General features: G+C 36.9%; 1 protein-coding gene across 1 annotated transcript in view; it reads right to left on the bottom strand.

The window, feature by feature from the left end:
- CEP162 (centrosomal protein 162) overlaps nucleotides 1-18578 on the bottom strand; it is a 47198-nt gene extending 28620 nt beyond the window's left edge. Inside the window, exons 1-7 of the mRNA XM_009282702.1 lie at nucleotides 18567-18578; nucleotides 17492-17668; nucleotides 16526-16629; nucleotides 11457-11595; nucleotides 3244-3396; nucleotides 2787-2973; nucleotides 1733-1785 (exon numbers count right to left, since the gene is read on the bottom strand). Of these exons, the coding sequence (XP_009280977.1) occupies nucleotides 1733-1785; nucleotides 2787-2973; nucleotides 3244-3396; nucleotides 11457-11595; nucleotides 16526-16629; nucleotides 17492-17543 (688 nt within the window). The 5' untranslated portion in view covers nucleotides 17544-17668; nucleotides 18567-18578. The remainder of the gene's footprint in view (nucleotides 1-1732; nucleotides 1786-2786; nucleotides 2974-3243; nucleotides 3397-11456; nucleotides 11596-16525; nucleotides 16630-17491; nucleotides 17669-18566) is intronic.

The raw sequence follows: 18578 nt of genomic DNA, 5'->3' as shown, positions 1-18578 counted from the left end.
CCCCCAATTCTCTCCCCCATCCCACTGGGGGTGGGGGAGTGAGCAGACGGCTTTGTGGTGTTTAGCTGCCTGCCGGGTTAAACCACAACACAAGCCAAATGATTTTCCTTCAGTTACCTAGATCCTTCCACAAGCTCTGTTTCCCTGTTGCCGTATCTCCCCCACTCAGCTCCTGTGGTTACAGGCTTCAGTTTCTGCATTATCTGTCACGCTTAAATCTAGAAGCATTGCAAAACGCTGGTTTATAATGTGTTCTTTCTGTGTTTTGTCACCAATACAACTGACACACAGTCTAACTCATATGCAAAAACTATTCAATGAAAAGTCGCTATTTCAGCATTCTCTTTGGTTTTGGACCCTGAGAAGTCTGATCAGCTGAAAATAGCTTTCTCATACTGACTTAAGACATACACAGTGCCTTATACTATTCCTGCACACGTATTATCCACTATTTTGTTTGCTATTTCATGAAATAGAACTTTGACAAAGACTAAACCAAACCACGCATAACACACAGATTGGTCATTCCAGGTATTCCATAGAAACTGCTTTCCTAAAAATCATAAGCATCAATTTCATAAAACTAACTGTAACAATCAAGTAATTTCAACTCTTTTGTTCAGAAAAAGGCTACCAAATTGTTGTAGCATTTCTGCTACAACTATCATGATCTCTTGCAATTTACAGAGTAATCAAACTTGCAAGGAGAAAAGATTTCCTGTGATTAAAGTTTACAAAATACAGCCTCTTTATGTTTGGGAAATTCAAGCCTGACAACAGGACCTCTCAACAGTTCAGCTAAGTATATGAATTTGAAAATGCAATCTGTTGATTAAATTACAGGAATACACTCTTATCATATGTTAGCAACGAAGACTGAAACAAAGAGAGATGACAAGTGAAAGACAAATAAGCAAGATGGAAGGAGTGTAGCATGGAAATTTGGGAAAAAGATCAGGTAAGAGTAATACTGCAGATTACAGAGATTAAACTCGGGTATGAAAAGACAGTACAAAAATACAGATGACAGTGAAGACACTGGACTAACTCAAACATTAAGATGTATTTCAACATCAGGGTCATTTTTTCTTCAGTTTTTGATCGACAGTTGCTTGGGGTTTTTTTGCTGTTTTTCTTTTAGACATCGGTCACAATAGATTAAAAATCCACTTCAAAACAAAAAAGCACAAACCAAAAGCCAACGCCTGAAACCCCTTGTCTGAACACCAGCTGTATAGTCATAATGCAAAGGCAGACTAAAAGGCCGATGCGAGAACTACAGGTAAATGCAAATCATTAATATGAAAATTACATTAGCTTTCAAATAAATAAAAGCTTTACCCACAATGGTCAGGGTGATATGGGAACAGAAGTCAACTGGTTTACATACTACTCAGAACAAAAAAGTTCAGTGAGGATGCTGGACTGTCTTGTAAATCTGAAACCTAGAAAGAGTCAAGTTTTCTGACTAGCTCCAAAGGCAACACCGAGTATAGAACAAGCTATGAGACTGTAGTACAATTTCCTCTTTCCAGATCTTTAAATTACATCCCACTACAAACATGAAGATCCTACGCTATCCTCTGACACCCTGCTGTGATGTTTTCTGAAGACTTTGCATTTGAACTGGAGCCCTAATCCACAGCTTTCATTTCTGTTGTTCTCACAATTAGTGTATACACAGGGGAAAAAAAAAAATCATCAAATTAATGATTTAGAAAGATTGTATTACCAGATTTCTCTTCATGCATGGATTCCTCTTCTCCTTTTTCAGTTTTTTCATTTCTGAGAAACAAAATGAAAATTTTACTCTCTTCTTGGACAGCAAGTAAATATATGGGTTTTTTTTCCTCTAATTCCAAACTTTAATACCTCTTACAATTAGCAATAAAATTAAAAACCTGAATTTGTCCATCATATCAAATCATAGGTAAGAAAGGTGGATAAATGTCAGCAATTATTAAAATAAATATTTAAGTTTTTACAACTGTCCATAGTTAAAATTCTCAATCTAACTTTTAAAATCACTCCCTTTCTGGATTCCCTCCAACATCTACATTAGCTTCTCAAAGTTTTTATCATCAGGTTTGCTTTCTGTTCTGACCTTCTTATTCTGCACAAACAAACAAACAAAAATATCTCCTTTCTTTCCCCTTTTCCTGTAAAGTTAAAGTTTTGTCCTTACCTAAAACTCTCCAGAATTCTGACCCTCCAACTGTTTTCATATTGGAAGCTTCCTTTGCACTCAGCATTTTTAGCAACAGCAGCCTGAATTGCCCCTTCATCCATTTCTCTCACGTATGTTTGAACTTATTTTCATGTAACTGATTATATATGGATTGCCCTAATCTATGAAGATTTTGTATCTTTCCTTTAGATTCATTTGTAACATCATGTCTAAGGGGACACAGAATCTTTCCTGATCTACTTCCTTGTTATTATCAGTTGTTAACTTTTCATTTAGTTACATCTTACAGTTAAGAATGTTAAATCGACTTGTAACTATTGAGTTATGCACAAGACTGCGTAGCTATGTCCGCTCATCACCAAGTCATGCTCTCACCTTATTCCTTTCTTTTATTTATTAAGCTCACTTGTGTCCTTGTCTTCCAAAAAACCCAAAAACCAACAAACCCTAAACCAAACAAATGACAACAAACAAATGAAAAACTGACTGAAATCATACAGGATCTTGTCCCACAAAATCTGAGCGGCTGTGGTATTCAGATACCCAAGTCACATGTGCCCACTAATACAGTCCACAACTTTTCTTCCCTCTAAATTACCGTACAAATGGTGCTGGTAATACAGAATCATTGGAATCCAGCTCTTTATTTAATCTTGAATAATCAATAGTAGAGGAAGCTTCTTGTTCGAGTTTGGCAAAGAAGATATCTTTTTCTTCTTGTTCTTCCAAGGTATCCAATCCAACTCCCACGAAACTTTGATTAGGCCCAGAAGCTAAAACTGAATCTAAGTTTCAAAACAAAGAATAAACTAATTGTGTCTGTGCTGTATGTCCACATACAATAGTCATAATAGTTAACAACAATTATAGACAGACTCACAAAATATTAACAGTATCAAATAATCACAAGCTACTACCAGGAGCCTTCAGCTCACGAGATGCAGCTGACAGAAGTGAAGAATCCTGACTTGCAACGAATTAAGGGAAACAGTTTGTAATAATAGTTTATTTAGATCTAGCCAACTTCATGAAATGGCTGCACTCTCAGTTCTCACCATTTGTCTCCAGGCTGTCTCTACTTAAGGAGACAGCAACCCCATTACTTTTCTGAAGCTGCACCTTTTCCACATGCATATTCTCCTCAGTTTCCCCCATAGGTTGTGAAGTGTTCTGTATCTTCACAAAGCTTCCATTGGCTCCACACATTCCTAGGAAAAAAGTTGCAATATTCTTCACTATCATCTAAAAACTGTTTGTATGACACTTCAGTCTTTTAGTCATCTTCCAGAACCACCAATTTTAAGCTCATGTTGTAACTGCAAAGATACCCAGTCTCACAAATCACATTCATCTAACTTCAGTTTCTGTTACAAGATAAGTAAATCTTGTTTAATTACAATTAATTAGTCTATTATATACATTTTCTTCCCATCCTTCATATTTGCACCCAAACCTATAGTTCAGCATGGGGCAAATATAACAACTGTAAAAACTGACTTACTGTAACGTTCCTTATGGAGGACAATCACACACACAAACCCTGTACAGACATTAACATTTCTTTGTTAGAAGCCTATTAATTTTGTTTGATCTACTACCCACAGACTTTTGAAAATTGTAGCCATTGGCCCAGCAGCTCCTTTTCATTTGTTACAAATTAAATGCTTTAAGGAAAAAAATAGTCACCAAAGTTACTTAAAGGTCACTGAGGCACACCCAGTTCTTCCATTCTGTATGTTTATGCAACTACAACATGCAGTTGCTCTCCTTACTGTAATTTCATTGTTGTGAGGGTTCAACATCACCTTACCAACTTTATGTGTGAATTCTGCTCTCAGACAGAATGCTGCCTTATCTGCTTCCTTATGGAAAACTAAAAGCCAAATACTGCAGTACATTACTAGTTAAAAAGCAGTACCAAGTCCCTTCTGCCTGCCCCTAAAACACACGCATTTATACTTAGATCCTTTAGAGGTTCTCTTAGGAGAAGGGCTAGGAGAAAAGCTGCTTATGCATTTTATCCAATGACCTATGAAATGATTTAACGGTTCTCACAGAAGGGAACAGAAACCATGTCCATCTTTGCCAACATGAATCTCCAGTTGGTAAAATAAACTCAGAATTTTTTGTTCTGTCTGGCCAAATGATGTTTAGACTGTAGCTGTGTCCTTGTACTGAACATACCAGAGGGGTGAAGGCACTGACAACAGCTCATTTCCTGCTGGCAGGAGACTGCAAGAGATGCGTACAACAATAACCCTTCAGATCAAGAACACTAAACCAGTCTTCCACGTGCTGATCAAGTGCTTCAGCTCTGGGCTGTTAGTCTGTCCTCTATACAGGTTCAACCAAGTTCCTTTTAAGAAATGCCTTATTTGCTTATATCATGACAATGGAGAATCCTCTCCATTCAGTACTGAAAATGTACCCAGGGCGAGGCGAGGTGGGGAAAGTAAGAGTCTGAACATCTTTTCCTTCCCTACTGGGCAGCCCTTAACACGTGCATTCTGATTGTAAAAGCCTCCTGGTTAAGAAGTAGAATAGTTTTTTTTCTTGACTTGCAATGACAAAGTCCCCTTGCACATTTTATTGGGAGGCTAAGTGCGTAAGATTCTACATCTTGGAAATGACTTCCACATTCCTGTATCTACCTTCAGTTCCGTCCCCGATTCAGAGCTCTGACTGACTTGCCTTGCATGCAACAAATAAATGTCAGAGACCTCGACTAAAGGTCAAGCTCCACATGTATACAAAGTTAATGCCTAAATAAATACATTTTGCTACAACATTGAAAAGTATAAAATGGAAAGCTCAAAGTGCTGAACAGAAGTGAAAAAGCATGAATAGTCCATTTCTCTCGTAGCGAAATGCAGCAATTTAAAGTAATTTACCCAGATGCCGCTCTATTCTAGTTATCAAGACAGCAAACAGGAGTTTGTTTGCAGCTGGGTCACAAGTTTTTTGCAGACCTTTAGGTTAGCCACAATCTCAGCAGACCTCCAACACCCTATTTTTCAATATGTTAGTAGAATGAAAGATAAACTGTCACTGCCCTCCTATGTAAGATTTACAAGAAAGGAGATGGGAATATACTTCAGTAAAAAGATAATTAGAATGTTTAACAGAACAAAATTTTAGAGAAAAACATTTTCCTGAGTTGTTTTATTTAAATCATCTCAAACTCAATGAACTTTCTGAATAGACTTACATTGATCTTGAAGGCTTCATGGGATTTATGGAAGCTATCTCATATTTTTAAGTATTTTGCTAGTTCAAACCAGACCAGAGCTTTTTTAAAAAAGCATCTCCCATAATAATCTGAAAATCAAACACTGTTTTGCAGCCATTCAGTTTTGCAACTCGGCCACCCCCAATTCCCAGACACATACCCCAGATTACAGGAGATACTACTGTTGCTAATGAAGGCAAAAATGTCTTTTTATTAGCCCTACATAATCTGAACTCGGAGAAACTTATCAAACTTGGAAAAAATATCAACTTGGATGGATTTCAAAGTCTCTTTTCACTGTTTTTTGGCTGTTTGAACAGTCCTACTGTTTTCTGTGGGGCTTGAAAGAGTGATTTATTTTTTTGGGGGGTATTTGTTACTTTTTCATAAAAACTTCTTGAAGCAGAAGTTTTCTTGAACTCCAAAGATTTCACTACCCATATCTTCACACGCAATATTTTGTAAGGCTAATGATATACAGTATTCTTTTTTAAAGTCCTGCCACTTGAAATTATTTAAAATAAGAACCTGAGTTTCACTTAGAAAAATATTTCTAACCAGCACACTTGCAGAGAAAAGTTTAAAAACATAAATACAAAGGACTCAAACCTACAGACAATGACAAACATCTATTTAAAAAGTAACTTCTTTTCTCCTTAATCTGACCAGGACTGTCAGAAATCGAGCCATTTTAGCTTTTTAATATCATATGAAACACAACAAATTTGTTACCCTCAGAATTGTCTGGACTGTCAGAAGTGAGGCTTCCTTCTTCTTTGTTTAAGTACAAATCTTTCTTGTCCTTATGAAATTTTTCCAGCATCTTGAATTTAGACAAAGCCTTGCTGCGAGATGCACTGGAAGAAGGTTTAGGGGGAACTACTTTTAAGTGTACACAAATATTTATAAATTTTTATACATAATGGACAGGGAATAAAGAGAAAAGTAAGATGTGAGAATTCAAATTGCCACTTCTGAAAAAGTAATGCAGTTCAATTTCTTGTAGATTGAATTATCTACAATTTTTTAGCTATAACTAAAAAATAAAGTTAATACTTATAACTTCTGAGAATAAACTCTTTTTTCTGAAAAAGTAATGCAGTTCAATTTCTTGTAGATTGAATTATCTACAATTTTTTAGCTATAACTAAAAAATAAAGTTAATACTTATAACTTCTGAGAATAAAACTCTTTTTTTCCTCTTTTGTATTTTAAAAAAGACAAATTCCTTCTTGCTCCATGTATACCTTGCATTCAAATACACTGTTCTAGGAGCTCAATATATTACCTGAAAACAAAGAAAACTAGTAAAACTACTTCATCAATAAAAGAAATTTTGTACTACAAGTTTTGAAAGAAAGCATCTAGATCGGTTCAAAGAAAAGCAGAAAAACATAGGTACATAAATGTGAATTACTACTGTCTTTATCACTGTCAGGTACAAGAACTGCATGTTGTTTGATCAAACCATTGTGAGGACTTGCTTTGAAGCAAATACAACCAAACGCCTTCCATTCACATCAGTAGAATTAAGTTTTAGATAACAGTACCTATGCTGAAAACTGTGCTCTCTCATGACGCTTAGATGATAGCCACACTACACAGTTTATATACCTTAGACTAGCCAGATGCACTATATTAGACTTTTCCTTGTTCAAATTGTCAGGGTGGAGGGGGGCTTCTGAATTGGCTAATTCAGAGAAAACTCTTAGTTACAGGTTTTTTGAATTTACCTTGACACAAGAGAGAACAAGAGTAGTCTAGGGGATCAGGCCAAATACTTGTGCTATCTAGAAACAGGACTATGGGGAGATGTGACCAGAAGCTAACACAACTCAGAAACATCCAAGATGAGTAAAGGAAGCTGGTGAGCATACGGCAGGTGCAATGCGAAAAGAGGAACGGTATGAAATCCATTCTGATACAATGCACGGGTCCTTTATTCCCTCAACTGATGTCCAAGTCCATTGGTGACACATGACTTCTCTAGATTTATATTCTCCCACATGTACTGGGAAACTGAAAGTGTTGACAGCATGCCTCCTGCTGTAAATAAAGCAAACATCTGATGCCTTTTAAAACAGTAATTTGAAATAACTGCCAAACTCCTCCTATTGCTCATATTTCAAATATTAAGCCTAATTCAAGAAATAGATTCAGTTTTACTGTTTATCTCCCAGACCGAGATGCTTTATAGCTATTCTATGCAAATGAGGCTTATGAAAACAGGGCAGCACATACACTCTAGAAAGCTAACACAGGGAAATGTTCTATAGGCTACATAGATGATGATCACGATCTAATCACCCACACAATCTAAAGACCAAGTGCCAAATATTTCTTTGTCATGGCTCTCCAAAATATTATTGATTTGCTTGAATTTAACACCAAAGCCACGTTTAAACTAGTACATACAAGTTAATTGCTATTGTCATTTACACAAAATTATTCCATGGATCAACGTTTATAACTCAATTATTCTTTGGAGTTCCTCTTCAGAAAGCATAAAAAGTGACTTCACATAAAAGGCTGAATCTGAAGTTACATTGACTAAAATAATCTTGTAGATTAAACAACTTAGTTTGTCATTATTACACCAACTGTCCTGCTTCCATTCCAGGGACGGCATTCACAGAGCAGCCTACAGGTCAGCAGAGGGAAAAGAGTCACATCAATAGAAAATAAATAGAATGCTTCTCTGACTGGAGTCTTTGAAATTAAACAAGTAGAACAGTGAATATTAATATTTCTTGAGTATGAAATACAGGAAGTGTAAGAGGTTTTCTGTTTACTAAACATGCTGACCTTTGTTTAGATTTGCAAAGGTATTCTTTTTAAAAGGTTTTTCCCCCCCCCCCCCCCCCGTTGGCTAACATTCAATACTGTCTGTCCTCCTACATCACTATAGGTAGTGATGTATGGTGTAATGACAATTCAGCAGCAGTTCACATAGTTATTAAGTTTCTTCTGGAAATGACAAATGAAGTAAGTGGCAGCTTGCTTTCAGTGAGAACTCTATGGTCAAATGGACAATTCGCAAGGGATTTTCTACATGAAACGCACTAGTAATACAAGGCTGATATTGAATAAATTTAACAAAACACATTTAATCAAATACCAGGCTGGGAATCTGAATGGGGACTCTTTTGTTCACTATTTTCCACTATTTCAGCATGGCTTTCCATCAGTTTCTTCTCTTTTCTCAGTTTAACAAATCTTGTTTGAAAATCTTGAAAAGTAAGACAAACAGCAAGAACAGACAGGCAAGCAAGACAGGGCAGGAATTCTTATTATCCAATTTCTTTTTATCACTTAAACGACAAAAGCAAGTAGAAAGGACATTAGTTAGAGGTATGTCTTTAACCTGGCAAATATGGAAGACTATCTTGAATGATAATTTGCACATTTCAGTTTAAAGCTGAAGAACAAAGAGTTCAAACGTGCCTAGAATAACGAGTTATTTTAAAACGTACTTTATACTGCTCAGCCAAATGAACAGAAATAGTCTACGCTGCTTACCATTAATCTACAAAACCAAGTGAAAACAGGCTATTAGTTTAAATCTCCACCTGTTTCCTGGTACTTCTGCAATAAGACGCCATGGAAAAAACAACCAGACAATAAATAAATACATAGCATATATTTTGTCTTCCAGACATCTGTCTTGCATCTTTTAAGAAAGCATGATATAGATACTGAAGTAACTCAAAATGAAAACCTGAAATTGGAAACAACTTATCAGCTCAGTGTGTTACTCAAGCTAATTAGCCAGACTGTACTTTGTTAATATAACAGTATTTCTATGCAGTGCCACCCAAACACATCAGCTCATACATATGAAGCACATATTTGTAATGCAGTGCCACACTGGGGGTGGAGGCAAGATTTGTACATTTACATAAGTTTGATTCATGTTGACAAAACACTTCAAAAATAATTCTATTAGCTGACAGCCTGTCAATAAGAGTCCTATCTGCAACCAACGTGAAGATTCAAGCCTAGGAGAATACACAAGAATCTCCACAGAATTTCAAAGAATGCCAGCCTTACCCTTTTGAGAAATAAATTCAGCTTATTTTCATATTTGTTATCATCACAGCAATATTATTATTTTTTTAAGCGGGACAATTATTTTGCTATTTAGGGCACATTTAATAACCTTACAAAAAGCTAAAAGTCTAAATCATCTTCTTCTCAGTCATCCTGTGCAGTAACTTATATTATTAATAATAATCCATTATTAATACATCTGAGCACCATACTACTCTTGTACTCTCAATTCTGTTATGTCCAACTGTCAAGACATGTTGGACCTTTGATTCAAAAAGCGTAACACACAGATTACTTTCAACTCTCCGTGAAAAAATCCAGCCCCTCATCATGAAGAGTATGAATATGAACAGGCTAGCTTCTTTCGCAAGTAAATGGATTCCATACTGGCAAAACTGGGTAGGCTCACCTTCTGAATGTTTTCCTGTTAAAGGAGAAGCTTTTTTTAAAAGAGACCTTAAAAAGTTTATCAGAACTCTGTTTTTATTTTATACGTCAATAAACTGCAGATCAAGCATTTTTCAGTTCTAATAGTTTTACCTCTATTTAAACTACAGAGCTGATAAGAGATTCTTAATTTAAAAAATAAAAGTGGTAGAATTGGTTTGGATGGGAACAACTTGATATGATCACATTATTTCTTCCGATTCTGCTTTGCATTGTACTTAACCCATACAAGCACCGTTCTCTAAAACTTGTAATTACCCTGCCCTTTAAGTACCTATTCCAGTGTTTTTTGGTTGAAGTAGCATGAGAAACATCAAAGTGCTTTTTGGGTTGCCTCAAGTGTCTCAGAAAAAACATGGAAGAATGCCGAACCTCTAAAGTCCCCAGAAAATTTTCTTTGATAGTATGTCGAAAAATGAGGTCATGCTAACTGCTTAATTTTCACACTTTGCCCAGCAAGAACACTCTGTCTTTCTGTTTTTTTGAAAAGCTGTAAGGAAATCATAATATCTCATAACTACCCGACATATAGTTGCACTGCCTGATAGGAACTCTCTCATATCCATCCGAGTTTTCCAGCAACATCTTAAAAGGCCAGAGACAGATAAGCAGTCCAGACAACACCTATTAGGGTTATGCCTAAATGGCACAACTGCTGACTAAGATTTGGCTCCTGACTATGACAGCACTGACAGCACAGAGCTATGCTTAAAATCTGAGACTACCAGCAGTATCTTAACTCTGTCATATGAAAAACTGATTTCTGGAACTTTCTGTTAAGCTCCAGTTGTAAGTTATACAAATCATGAAAATAAGCCACCAATTACTACAAGAACAAGAGGCAAACACCCTGTGGAAACTAACTACTCATAGGCTTTACTACCCAGTAAGAAAACAACGAAGAAATGGAAAACTAGAGGTGGAAAGCTTGCAAACAATAATATATTTTCTTCCAGAACTACATGACCAAGTCAATACTGAACTAGCAATCATGTCATCACAGCCCTTTTCCCCTTGAGCCATGGTTCTCAGCAAGGGAAACGTTGAGAATACTGACAGACATACGTCTTTGAATCAGCTGCTGTTGAAAAGCTTTTATGTGCTTCCCCAACCTATTATAATGTTGCAATTAGCATAATATTATACAAATTGTTTTTTTGACTCTCAGTTTTGAAAACAGAAATCTATAAAAGGTCAGTATAAGGAACAGGTTGGTTACAAAACACACCTACAAATATCTCAGCAGAATTCATAAGTTATGTTTTTCTGATTTTCTTACTATTTATAATGTATTTACTCTTTACAAGTTTTAATAACTTGAAAGCTACAGAAAAAACAGCAGAAAGCTTGCTTACAGCTTGAATACGATCCCTTTCAAAAAAATACGATTACATTTGAGTTTTATACTTTACAAACTTGCATTGTAATGTTCTAAAGCACTTGAGTGGCATCAACTTAATCTGAAACGAGGCCTATATGAAGCATAAGAAAGAACTAGCCTGACCTCCTGTGGCCAAAAAATTGCAAAACTACATTATTTACCACCATCATCCGAATCTTCCTCAGATATCCACCATGGCACTGAATCCTTTTTCTTAGTTTCTTTTTTCCTGGGCTGTCCCAATGTCTCAAGAATGCTGGATTTTTTCTTTGAATTTCCAAGTGAATCATCTGAAAGAGACTGAGTCAATTGCATACAAGATTAAAGACAGCTTTTACATTTTCACATTTTTTAACCGTCTTTCAGCCACTCAATTCTGGACTTCTGAGTTCAGATGCCTCTCTTTACTCCCCACTGTCTGCTTTTTTTGTGTCTGCATAACAAAGTTGATTAAGAACAATAACTATATTCATGTCGCATAATACTGCATATCATAATAACCCCACTGACAGAATTTGGATATGTTAAAAGTTAACTGCTTACTAGAGTATATGTTCAAATGAACAGCATAATCAGTTCTTTTTCAATTAGTTACAACATATAAGAACCAAAATCCTGATTACACCCCTGAAGATAATGAAGTAGAGCAGAAACAGTTTTTCCTTGGCCTTGCTTTGTACATGAACAACATTATTAATATTCTAAAAATAAACCTTCACAAGCAACATTCTAGCTCCCAGCAAATCAGATTTCAGAAATTAATTTTATACTTTGTGTTCATGGAAATTAATAGAAATGCCAGAGCCATTCCTACCCAACTCTGTGTATTAAGCTTTCATATGTGTTAGTCATCCATGCTGATTTTGACTGATGGCTTAAATCAATGGAGAAAAAAAGTCTATGAGTATAAACATCCTATGAATTTAAGTTACTGAAGGGTAACAGGAAGGAAAAGACCTACAGACACTTCATAAGACAACAGCACTTTTTTTGAATTAATGCAGCTTTTTTAAAAAAAAACTAATCTCTGCTCTTTTCCTTTAATAAAGCTCTTTGTGGCTTACAGCAGGCTCAGCGCCACAATTAGCTGTTCAGACATTGAACATGGAAATATATTAATTAAGCTAGTTCTGTGCAACCTTATGTGTTACGTATTCTTTGTGCTTAAATTCAGTAAACATGGGGTTAAAGGGAGTACATAGTTTTTATTTTTATCTAATTTTTTAGCCATACTTGTTGAAATCAATTGTCCTAAAGTGTCTCATAGAACACAGTGAAGAGAGTTAGCAAAAGCCATAAAGTGTAAGAAACAAAGAATTCACATATGAAATGCATCATATGGGAAAATTTCAAAAGCTTCACTTTTGTAATAGTCACAAATAAGTAAATGTGATATTATAAACAGAATACTAGAGGCAACAGGATTGTGGGTACTTAATATGTAAAACACAAGAGGATGTTTCATTAAAGCAAGCATCTGTGGTCCACTGCCTGATTCCTATTGCATAAAAAGCACTACCATAAAAGCCTACCTTTACTATATATCTAACGCTTCAATTTATATGGGCCTAACAAGAACATCCATAAATCAAATGCCAATTATCCAAAACTACCATTTAAGAAAAAAACAATTATAAGAAAATAATATTCTTATGAGTATCTCTGACCAATAACAACTTTAGAGCTTACAGTTGCACTTGAGAAAACTAAATGCCTGTCATACAGTCTCAGAAAGAAAATTTAAGTGCTCTGAGCCTTGCACTTTAATAAAACACAATTTTAATAAATTATGAAACTGCTAGACAACAGGATATATTGCAATTTCTTTAAGTTGGCTCAGTGACATAGAACAAAACAGCTTTACATTCTTAATAAATGTCCCATAAATAACAACTTCCTTACACTAGTCATAAGTACTACTGCCATTGTCCCCAAAGGTCAGACTGCTGCCTACTAGCTAGAAGTACTGACAGGTGCTTGATGCAAGCTCTGTTACTGCTTGCTGTTTCTTCTGTGACTAACAGTATCCTCTACTCTGCAAGCAGAACTTCCGTGATGCTTGCACTCCTTAGAGTATTGTAACTAAAGAAACTGAAACTCCCACAGGTTGTTCTCAAGTTCTGGAAACTTTCTATGTCCAGCCATCTTGTCAACCGCAGACAGTAAAGTTGCAGCAGCTGGGAAAGAAATGCTGACACAAAAATACTAATGCATTTTTCCCAACGTGTCAGTTGTCTCAGCAGAAATTTCCCATTTCCCAACGTGTCAGTTGTCCCAGCAGAAAAATTTACAGTTTCTTCCTTGCGGGGGGGGGGTGGGGGGGAAATCAACTTTTTGGACCAGTATGGCTTTTTATTGGGGGGGGGGGGGGGTGGGGGGGAAATCAACTTTTTGGACCAGTAATGGCTTTTCAGTGCCAGTAAGTGGCACTGATTTCTTCCTTCCCCTCCTCTATAAAACATGCTGTCAGCCTTTCAGGAACACAGACACACACAGACACACACACACTCAGTTGTTTTATTTCAACTTAAATAAAAGCCAGAAGAGTCAGTTTTAAGAACTGGGACAACTACATGGCACATAATCAGCTTACCACCTCCTATACACATGAAGGAACTTAAGTAAGTAGATAGGTAATACAGGATTGGATCTAAACCACTCAGACTTTCATGACCAGTTGTCCTCATTATTTCATGAGACAAGTCTTTTTCAATAAAACAAGTCTACTCCAAATTATATTTTCAGCACAAAATAATATTTTAATATATTTGATCTTTTAATAAAAATTAAAAATGTTTTTCAAACAGGGTTTAACGTGTAGTGTTACTCTTCCAGGTACTATTCTACAGATTTGCTAATAAAGATGGTATAGCCTTTCCTTTTGAAAGTCTTCCTTCTCAGCTGTCCACGAGTATCAAGCAGAACAAAAGTCAACCTAGAAGACTAGAAGCAGACAATTGTTTTCTCCTAACTTTGCTTTGCTTTAAGTGTCATCAAAGGAAGCAATTAATTGAAGTACTGTGTATTAGAAAGAGCTCCTCACATTGTATGTCCCAAGGAACTTCACAGCCTACACTCAGAAAACTCAGGAGCTATACCAATATGACAGATGATACGTAAATTAAAGTGACAACAGGGGAAGTACGCTAAAGCAAGACACTGGTGGTGCGAAGTGGAAGGATCACAGGCACACAGACAATGGAGGAGGAAGAGAAGAATTGTGGATGACAACAGGCCATTCTGGCAAGGGGTTGGAATTAAGTGTGACCAGGCAGACATTTGTGTGTCCTTCTGTATAATGATAAAAGCCTAGAAAATCCTCTTCACTGATAGTGCATATGCCAAAAGACTTTAGTTCAATCCTCATATTAGACCTGCATCATCCAACTGTATCTACAATCTTTAACTTTGTATGTTTTAATCGCAAATATACATACAATCCTCCCCCCAAAGGCAGTTGCACTAACGATGAGTTATTTAAAAGGGAAAAACCATCCTGCTCCATTTCTTCTCTGAAAGATTTGCTTCAACAATATTAAGTCTTCCTCAAACTACTAAGAAACAGTTTTTGCTATTCCCGCACCTCCACTGTTATACTCTCAACACAAACATCACCTACACAGTGATTTCAAACAATGGAGCACACCAGTTTCTCATCTTTCTAACATTAAAAGGCTGCACACTTTTTATGAAAAACAAAAGCAAAGGGAGGGACATAACAGAAGATGCAAGCATATAAAGTAACAGAGAGTAGATAATGTCATTGTTATTTGGGTCTGTATCTAGCTGGCAAAACATAACATAATACATATTTTTAATGACTGGATTGGCAGTATATGCGTTTAAGAAAGTTTAAACACTTTACAAATAGTTTTAGTTTGAAATGATAAAAAACAATTAAGACATGAGTTGTTAAAAGTTACGTTCCCTGGAACATGCCAAATACCACTTAGAATAATTCAAAACAGCTATTTTGTTTTGTTTCTAACTCAAGCATTCTCAATGTGGGCAATAGCTGAGGAGCAAGAAGAGCACGTCAAATGAGGAACAAAATACTAGAAGCAATCATATGCAGAGCTTTGTCAGATGCGCAAAATAAATAAAAGAATAAACCTCCTTTCCCTTCCCCAGAGCAACTCCCTTCATAACAATAGTAAGTAACGAACTTTTGACAGAAATGCAGAGCCTAATTTTCTATTTTTACTAATATTAATAATTTCAGTGAATTCAAGGATGTTAACTCAATTACATCATCAAATTAAAGGCCAAAAGCTACCTTTAAGTTATTTGTGAATCTTAATTTTCAGATGGCATTTTGGTTTTCTATTCTCTCAATTTAGTAATGCTCACTGAAGTTACATTTATTCTATATCTGTAAAAACACCTTGCAAGCTGCATGGTCAAAGCAGAGTTACAGACCTACCTGGGAAAGCTAAAATCTTGAAAAAGAAGCCTCTGGTTACTACAGATCTTTACTACACAGTACAAAGTGCAATTTTTATAGAATCTAGCACCTACATTTTTCACAAGTAATTAAATTGTAGCACAGCCTCTACATCTTTAAGCGTATGTTACATATAACAGAGACCCCAAGAATATTCTCTGCCATCATTAGCTACACTTACAAACAGCAATAGAATCTAGTAAAGGCCTTATGTATGCAGTATTTGTATCTTAGGGTTACCACACTGTGCGTCTGATAGACCAGAGGGCAAATTCTGAAATTACAGGTCTATATGTAGTGGAAAAAAACATACCAAGTTAGGGCATTTCGACCACGTCCAATAACTGTTAGCTTAAGTCATAACCCACAGACTTGCATGATTTTGCCTGTACTCAAAATCATCAAGCACCATGAGGAATAAAAGGAATCAAACTAAAATTTTCTAATCACTACAACATACTTCATTTTGTTAGGATTAATACAAGAATTTTTAAATAGAATTCAGTAAAACATAGCTTATGCCTACATACAGGAAAAGCTTTTTATCTCATTTTCAATTATATACCAATTTGAAGCTTCTGCTACTAAGTAACACACACAAACAAAAATCAAGAAGAAAGGGCTCTTGCAATGAAGCGAAGACCTTGCAAAGACCCACACATAAAACAGCTACGTGAATTATGTGATAAAAGCACAGCTGCAGCTTCCATTTCATATTCTTCCATACTCAATTTCCCCCCCGTATTTTAATAGGGAAAAGGGATGTGACTTTGCTCTGAAACATACCTCTTTCAGAAACTCTTCAAACTGCTCATCTAATTCTTCTTTTGAAAATCGATGAGCCATAATCTGTGACTGGATGTTACCTTCCAAACAACTGAGTGTAAAAACTAAGATTTAAAATAAAAATAAAGTTAATTAAAAGCATTCTGAAATTAGAGGTAGCCTAGTGATTTGCTGCTTTCATAGAGAGCTATAAGCAAAAAAATCTCGAGAGATGCCAAATTTCATTCCTCCCACTGCTAATCTAAATTATTTACTGAACAAGACATTCAATGCAAACATACCTGGATTACCCAAATTCCTTATAATTAATTATAAGGAATTATTAATTATAATTAATGTAAAACTACACATTTCCAAAGCAACAGTTTCAGCATTTAAACTTTGAGGGATAAATAAATCACCATCTTTCCATTTTTCTTCAAAGGACAGCTCTCTTAGCTACCCACAATTAAGCATTTCGACAATGATCAAACAAGAATCCACTGCAGTAATACTTCCCATCCATTTCAAGGGCTTTTAATTCCTTTCTGTGTTTCTTCTCCAAAACTGGAGACATCTGGCATTATAAGTTTTGTTTCATAGTCTCTGCTGTGCTTAGGACTCAGTAAACAACAAATGCATGAAAGCCTTTAAGATTAGAGGACGATATTTGGTTTGATCTGCCCTGACACAGAAAGCCAATGGCACTTGCCCCCCTCCCATTCCCAAAAGTCTGTGTTGACTTCTCAGGTATAAAATATGTCCCACACTCAAAACGCTACAAAGCTTTCGTATATCACACTGCTCAACACATATGGCTACCTTCAGAACTGCATATGTATAGCAGCATTAAACTACCTTAGCATTTTCCAGGCTGAGAAGTGCTATGTAAACATAAAAGGGCTAAACATTTGCAGAAATGCTTTTACCATTAAATAAAACTTCTCCCAATATGGAGCCCTCTCAGTACACAGGACTGTTACCTACCTAGTAAATTGATTTTGACAGGCGAGTTGTGACAACTGCTTCCTGCTTTCATTCCTTATTCATCCATAGACCACCCGACACTTTGGCTTTGGCAGTTAAAAAAAAAAAAAAGTTTAGCAGCCTGCCCAGACTTTGAATCGAATAAGATATCCTTCTGTAAGCACTTGGACGGTATCTCTGAAAACATGGTAAGAAGATTAAGAATGTTACCTCTCATGACACACATAATCCAGTATCCTTTTATACCTTTACATCAAAGAACACTAGATGCTTTAACAGTTTACTAGCTGTGCCAACTGCTTCAGCGAGTGGAGAATACTTAATTGCAGCCTTGCCAGAAAAAGATTCTTCTGACGTTATACTGTACTTCTGTCTACCTTATGATTACAGCTTTTATAAAAACTTAACAATATAAAACTTTATTTTTCCAAAGGACAACAAACACATCAGACAATTTCCATAACAGATTACAGACAAACATTACTCTTGGCAAATATACTTTACAGCCATACCTTTAGAATCGGAGGCTCACAAATGACTTTGCAAGTTGTAAAACAAAGAAGTCACTTGTTGGGATATATGCTATAACACAGGGCAGAAAGCAGAAGTTTTGGGAAGGTATGGCTAAACCACAGGGGTGAAGGAAAGCTCACACAGCCTAACGCATTTCATGCTATCTTTTAGTCATCCCAGGGCTAGGACCAGCCGCGACCTGATCCTCCTCCTCCGGCTTCCCCTACAGCACACGCAGAGCTGGCACAGGGCGGCGGCCGGGCACCAGCCCTGGGGCCGGCGGGCCGTGCTCTTCCCAACCCCAGCCCCGTCCTCTCCCGCCCTGGGCCTAGCGAGTGCTGGCGAAAGGGTGCGACGGTCCCCGGCAGCGCGGGGGCTCGGAGACGGGCCCGAGGAGGGAGAAGAGCGGGCCCGACGAGGCACCGCCAAGGCTCGGCTCCGCGGCCCGAGGGGGCGCTCCAGAGAGCGGCTGGGGACGAGGGAGGAAACGCCTCAGAGCCGAGCGCTGCCCTGAGGGCGGGCGGCCCGCCCGCTGCCCTGCCTCGCGGCGCCGGGAGCGTACCTGGACCGCGTC

This window comes from Aptenodytes forsteri, unplaced genomic scaffold, assembly GCF_000699145.1.
Source record: "Aptenodytes forsteri isolate BGI_AS27 unplaced genomic scaffold, ASM69914v1 Scaffold245, whole genome shotgun sequence".
Lineage (NCBI taxonomy): Eukaryota > Metazoa > Chordata > Aves > Sphenisciformes > Spheniscidae > Aptenodytes > Aptenodytes forsteri.
This window is presented reverse-complemented; position numbering and strand designations above follow the sequence as displayed.